Genomic DNA, 6926 nt, shown 5'->3' on the forward strand with positions numbered 1-6926 from the left:
GTTCTCTTTGTCTGTATTTACTTATGTCCTTGTGCACCTGAATATTTGCATCTGTGACTGTACTGACTTGCCCACCTTCAAATCTAAAAAAAAAACACACCTTTTTAAAATTGCCTTTAATGTTTAGCTCAGACTATTGTTTTTAGTGAACTATCTCATATTGTTTTGATGACTTTATGTTCTTCTTCTTCGTAAAGTGTCTTTGAGTACCTTGAAAAGCGCTTCAAATAAAATGTATTATTATTATATAAAAACAAAGATAATGCGCATGATGGAATATAAATGTATTTTTTCTTTAAATGTTTGGAATTTAATCTCCATTATATTTTATTGTATGGTTTGCACTTCTGCCTATGATGAAGTGGGGAAAAAAAATAATGTTACAGGGCAGTGATAAATAAAAACCTGACTCATATTACATATAATAAGGGACAGTAACATCCAAATATCTTGTTCACTTGTTGTCTGCAACATGTATGTATTTGAGTCCATATACACTTGAGGAAAAAACAGAAAAATGAGACCAAGAAGCACAAAATTGGATTTCAAAATTAATTTATTCAGAACATTCCCATGACCACTATTGGACGGAAGTTATTAGTGCATATTTTAAAAGGTATTCCAAGATGATTTTATAAAGGGTCTGAGATACATATTGCTCTCATTCAATATTTCCTTTTCAGTATTCATAGTGATTAGATTTACACAAGACACTGGTGAATATTAGACAGAAAATACTATCCTCTCCCTGAGGGAAATAAAAATACAACCCAGTATTAATTACCTTTATCATCACTGTATGGCCAATTTCTTTAAGCAAACGACAGTGGTTTGGTGTAAGACATAAAGCGAGAGTGAAAGATCATGGCTCAGAATAAAAGAGAATATCAAAGAAATGGTCACGGTTCCTTTTGAAACATTTAAATTGAAATGTAACTTCACAATTGAGTAATTTACAGGAGTAAATTCAAAATCTGACGTGTGCCATTGAGTGCATCGTATCATTCCAAAAATTAAAACTCACTTGAGCACTAGTTAACACAAAGATTGCATACGTTAAATACCAAACAATAAATTAGGTTCATAAATTAATTAAAAAAAAAAAAAAACATCTTGAAGCAACAGCAGTAATAATTTAAACAAAAAAAAAAAATGGAGCTGCTCAACAATCAACAATCTCATTCAACCTCACTAAAAACGACTCAGTTTTATTCCAGTGTTAACAGGTCGAAGCTAAACTTGACCGTCCTCTGTTCATCACTGTCAGGCAGCATATATCAGTCCAATTTATGAAAAGGCAACAGATGTTTCACAACCCGAATAAACAGACAGACACAGTGTTTCCTACGAGTCAAACAGAGGGAGGGTACCAGTGTATATCACCCACATACACAGCAGACTGTCTGCTCTAGGAATGAAAGCCACCTGTAATTCAGTAACTTTTCCTTAACATATGCAAAGTAATATTTATGCCAGTTTTATGTCCCAGGTGTTTTTTTTATACATTTCCTATTTAAATAATGTACAAAATGTTTTCTTGTAAACAGAAGCATTTTTCATCTCCAGACAACTCTAACTTCAGTTACAAATAAGTCGTCAACCCCTACATGTCTGCAGTGACATATTACTAACTAGCTACCAAGCTATTGCTATGATCAAGGACCTCTTTCATTCTGCTAGCATCCAACAGAACATGAACGTACGTGAAGTCACTCTCCCATGTCTTACGTTTTCACATTATTAGTCCTTATACACAGTTTGCTGACCGTGCCCTCTTTCGTCATGCATTATATGCCTCCTCACATGGATCCGTCTTACTCGCCTGTCGCCCCCCACGGCGCCCTCTTCCTCCGATCCTCCAGCTCCCAGTGATGACCCTGAGCCTCTTGAATCTAAAAGGTGTAATCCTCCTGGACCAGATCCTCTGCCGTTCTCATAAATAAGAATATTGAGGGTTTCTTCAAAGATTCGAGCCTCAGGAAACTCGACCTAAAAGCACAGATGTTCAAGTTGTTGGTCACATTGAGCATTTGATTTGAGAGCAGCAAGACAAGCACGATGATGATGACGGAGGAAACTGGCTAAACTTTGATGGAGGGCTCAAATATAAAAAAGTTTGTCCTGCTCAGATATGAGGAAACTGCTCACTACGTCACTGCACAACACTGCATTCACTGAAGTACAGTGAAGTGTACATAATACAGTTTCCAAACTAGTTGTGGCATAAATACTTTTACAATATAATACTTCAAAGAGATTGATTTTCAATAAAAGATCAACCCAGAAAGCAACGCCATCAACAACTTAAAAGGAACAGGTTCCACATTTTACCTTTATCTGTTTTCTGCCAGGAGGTTAAAAGCGAAAATCGATACCTCTCTCATATTTTATCATATTTGCCTGTTGTATATCAGGCTATTCAGTGTAGACTCTGTGTCAGGCTTACTTTGGTCTGCTTCTTCTCTGTGGCATAGACAATGGAGGTGCAGCATACTTCAGCAATCTTGCGTCCTTCACCGTAGAAAGACCAACAGCAGATTTCATCCCCAAGCACGTCTTTGACAAACAGGACGCGGCCATTGAATCGTAGCACAAGTTTGTCAAACAGTTCGATATTCTTCAGCAGGTTGTCATCAGAGTTGCTGGGGAAGACAAAGAGTTAACAACTGAGAAGATCAATGAGCACTTTGCACTTAAAATCCAAATAAATTGAGCTAAAAGGTGAAGCAACCTGTGAGACAGAGTTTGTTACTAGTCTCTCATACTCTCTCTAGCACACAACGAGCCTTAGTTTTTACCTGGTGTAAGAGTACTTGTTGTTTCCTCTGTTGTTCTGCAATTTTACTACCGGCTGTAGAGACAAAAAACAGGAATAAATCTGAGTAACTGTGTGTACACACAAAAAGAAGAACCAACATATATTTCAGCTGCTCACCTGCTATGCACTTTTGTTTGAGATAAAATATGATTTACCTTTCTACAGGTAGCAATCATCTTCTGTTCTTCTTTGGCTGAAGTGATCATCGGGATACGACACACAGTTTCAAAGACATCCTTTTGTTTCTGCCGGCGAACAAAGAAAGTTCATCAATCCTCAACTAACACTTCCTTGTAAATATCAATTTATCAACTAACTGGATCAGAATAATCAATTCACAATTTAGTCTACATAGTGTCGGAGATAATATGAGACACCAATCATAAGACGTCCAAAGTGATGTCAGGATGATGTTTCTTGTTTAGTTTATCTAATAGTTAAAACCCGAAAGAGTCGAATTTATTATGATATAAAATAAAACATAAGCAACTCTTTGAATTTGTGAAGGTGTAACAGTGACAATAAATGACGAAGACAACAATTAATAAATGAACATCTTATTGTTTCAGTAACACAGATACTGATCAACAAGCCAGACACAGTTTTGTTTGTTGTTGTTAATTTCACACCAATAACATTTTATGACGGCATCTGTCTTTATATGGACATGTTTGGTCCTTTGGTACCAATGAACTCAATGAACTTTGCACAAATTCAACACAAAACCAAATGATCTATTTACCTGCATGGCACTGAGGCAGTGCTGGACGAGTCCTTGGACCCGATAGTACTGAGCCTCCTTCAGAACCTCGTCCAGTTCTCGGTGTTCCTCTGGAAGCGGTACGGAGCCATCTCGGAGGAAGTTCAAAACAAGTCCAAAATGTCGGCCACACCTATCCAACACTACCCAACCTGGGACAGCAGGGAAAAAGATTTTAAGTCATTTGAATCCTTCGATAACCTTTGTTACTTTCTGTAGTAGGATGTGGACGTGGTCCTCACATCACAGAGTCATTTAATGTGGAAACAATCTTTAGATTCTGATAATCACTTCTTTCTAAGTCACATTTTGTGGTTAGGACATTAACACCTCCACTCACCTTCTGAGTCTATGTTAACCTCCGTTCCTCCGTTGCATATGCTCCGCAGCAGGCTGTCTTCCTTGCTTAACGTCTGGACGGTTGTATAATGCAGCGAGCCGCCCACATTTAATTTGACATACTTGCTCCCCAGCAGACCTCGATTTCTGAGCTCGTCTGTGTTGTGGAAGGCGGGCTGGGAAACGGCAGACTGGACAGAGTCAGCAGCATCACTGCCAACTGAAGCCTCAGCAGACATGGGGCTGAGGAGTCACTTCCTGACTGTAATACAGAAGACGGAGCAGGAGATGGGCTGTTAGCAGAGCAGGTCTGGACCAGACCGTGGGATGGATTATTATTTATTAATGCAGACGCAGACAGCCGCTATTTCAGTCGTCTCATAAAAGAGAACTTGTGGGTAAAGCACATAATGGTCTTCAACACTAAAGCAGGCTATTTCTGAATCTGAAGTAGTGTCTTGTGGTAATAAAAACAAGGACATTATTATTATTATTATTAGTATTTATATAAGCAGCACAGACACCGGATGTGGCACCACATCCAGCATTAAATATTTACGATGCTAGAAGCTGGAGCAAAGAAAAACTGGAAAATGAGGCAAGATATTATTATCTATCTATCTATCTATCTATCTATCTATCTATCTATCTATCTATCTACACACACATGCTCCAGATGTTGTAGCTGACACCAAAACACTAAAGAAACTGTGCTGAGAACAAAGCTGGAGCACAAACTACAGACATCTCCTTTGTTTTGATGAAAGACGAGAAACGAAGTCCAGGAGCACAAACTTCTCTGATTTGATCGTTTATAAACTGAGTAACAAACATCGTGTGGCCTGTCTCACAGCATCCTCAGCCTGTTTTCATTAACATGTCCTGTGTCTGCTGTCCCTCCGCAGTGTTACTTAAATGTCCATCAGTGTGTTAGCTGGCTACAGAGAGCACCGACTGGTGTCCAGCGTTAGTTTGTTGAGCTGATAGATGCTAACCCATCAGGCTAATAACATGACACATTAAGTTGTACTTACCACACTGAACATCCAAGGGAGCTTTGAGAGTGAACCGAGCCGAGCCGAGACAGCTAAATGTTTATCAGCCAGGCGGCTAACATGAACGCAGACTGGATTTATAGCGCAGCTGATGTTTGATAACTCATTTTAATCGCTGGCTGAATCAGAGTGGCTAACAAACAAGCTCGCAGTCTGTCCCGCCTCTGGTTTTGAGTCTGACAATCAGAAACTGGACATCAAAAAAATACAAACCGCTAAATTAAGAGCGGCTGAGTCCATTGTCGGACATAAAGATTATTAAATGATGCTAACAGCAGAAGCTAAGTAGGTCACTCGGAAACGAAACCATCTCATCTACTTCCGCTGCTTTCTTCTTCTCCGTTCAAACGTCGTGTGAGTACTGCCACCTACAGGAACACACTTATTTATATACACAAAGTACACTTATATATTTACGTTAGTGCGTTTATATAGCTCCAACTAAACAGTAACAGTGAGGTGTTTGGCGTGTGTTTAGAGGCTGTGTAGACAAATCCAAAGTAATGTCTTTTTTTTTTTTTACTGTTTTATTTTGAAAGAATGACCGGAAACGTTTGTCTGTGTTATTGTGTCTGCCTTGACTGACACTGAGTTTAGAGTTACACCGCCCTCCAGTGGTCACAGCTGGGAACTGCAACACTGCGATTAAATTTGCAGCGAGACGCACAGTAATGTTAGTTGTGTGCCTGTTGGAAATAACAGTAACATTTTTTCAACATAAGCTCGCTATTATGGAGACCAATCTACCATTCTAATGTTAGTTTAGCATCCAGACAGATGACAGCTATATTTCGTTCGCTTTAGAAATATCAATATGTACAACTCATCACCGAACCGTAGCGTCAGACCTGAGAATCATGGCGTTTTAGCGCCATCTGGTGGCCACAATTAGGAACTGCAACATCAAATTTATCAAGTTAGCGTTAATACAAACACTGGACCGTGTTTAACACTTCCGGTAATTTCTTTCAAAATAAAGTCGCCAAACTGCTTTTTTCTCCGTTTAAACGTCGTGTGAAACAGCAACTTGTGATGTGGAGTACTGCCACCTACAGGGATCAAAATGCCGATACCTTAAGTACACACTTATTTATATACAAGTACACTTATATATTTACGTTAGTAAATTAGTTAGTTCGCCAAACCGAACGGACCCCACATCCTCCAGGTCCAACGAAAACAGCAACAGTAAGGTTTCTTTTGTATCTAAACATTTACAGTACACGTTTAGTGGTTGTGTAGACAAATCTAAAGTAATGTCTTTTTATTTTGAAAAGAATGACCGGAAACGTTTGTCTGTGTTATTGTCTATGCCTTGATTGACACTGAGTTTGGAGTTACACCGCCCTCCAGTGGTCACAGCTGAGAACTGCAACACTGCGATTAAATTTGCGGCTAGACACACAGTAATGTTACTTGTGTGCCTGTTGGAAATAACAGTAACATTTTTCAACATAAGCTCTCTATTATGGAGACCAATCTACCATTCTAATGTTAATTTAGCATCAAGACAGATGACAGCTATATTTCGTTACGAGGGCGTGCTGCCCTCTTGTGGCCACGGTGAAGACCTGCAACTACAAATTCAGTCCAGGTAACATGAATGCGCTCACAAAACCATGCTGTTATTCGTTACAGATTGTGTTAGTACTGTTGACTGTTATCTGTATTTACTATGTAAGTTATTAACATTTAAACTTTACGTCGCTTTAGAAATATCAATATGTACAACTCATCACCGAACCGTAGCGTCAGACCTGAGAATTATGGCGTTTTGGCGCCCTCTGGCGGCCACAACGAGGAACTGCAACATCAAATTTATCAAGTTAGCGTCAATACAAACACTGGACCGTGTTTAACACTTCCGGTAAATACTTTCAAAATAAAGTCGCCAAACCGAACGTCCTTCAGCGGGAATATTACAGATATTTAATGTGATCTAATGTGATTATTA

At 39.0% G+C, this 6926-nt stretch overlaps 1 protein-coding gene across 1 annotated transcript; it reads right to left on the reverse strand.

Moving 5' to 3' along the window:
- Positions 1-538: 538 nt before the first annotated feature.
- Positions 539-5336, reverse strand: kctd13 (potassium channel tetramerization domain containing 13). The gene is made up of 7 exons (XM_010745124.3): positions 4952-5336; positions 3919-4179; positions 3561-3730; positions 2974-3063; positions 2799-2851; positions 2447-2642; positions 539-1989 (listed from the first exon to the last, which is right to left on the reverse strand). The coding sequence occupies exons 2-7, from the start codon at positions 4154-4156 to the stop codon at positions 1741-1743; spliced, it is 996 nt and encodes a 331-aa protein (XP_010743426.1). The 5' UTR covers positions 4157-4179; positions 4952-5336; the 3' UTR covers positions 539-1740.
- Positions 5337-6926: the final 1590 nt, after the last annotated feature.

Source organism: Larimichthys crocea, chromosome XII (genome assembly GCF_000972845.2).
Source record: "Larimichthys crocea isolate SSNF chromosome XII, L_crocea_2.0, whole genome shotgun sequence".
Classification (NCBI taxonomy): Eukaryota; Metazoa; Chordata; class Actinopteri; family Sciaenidae; genus Larimichthys; species Larimichthys crocea.

Excerpts from the sequence above, each read along its gene's own strand:
- kctd13 (XM_010745124.3), bottom strand. The coding sequence starts at position 4,156 with ATGTCTGCTGAGGCTTCAGTTGGCAGTGATGCTGCTGACTCTGTCCAG. Across the intron at positions 2,852-2,973 it reads TGATTGCTACCTGTAGAAAG|CCGGTAGTAAAATTGCAGAA; the intron begins GTAAATCATATT and ends TTGTCTCTACAG. Across the intron at positions 2,643-2,798 it reads AACAAGTACTCTTACACCAG|CAACTCTGATGACAACCTGC; the intron begins GTAAAAACTAAG and ends TGTCTTCCCCAG.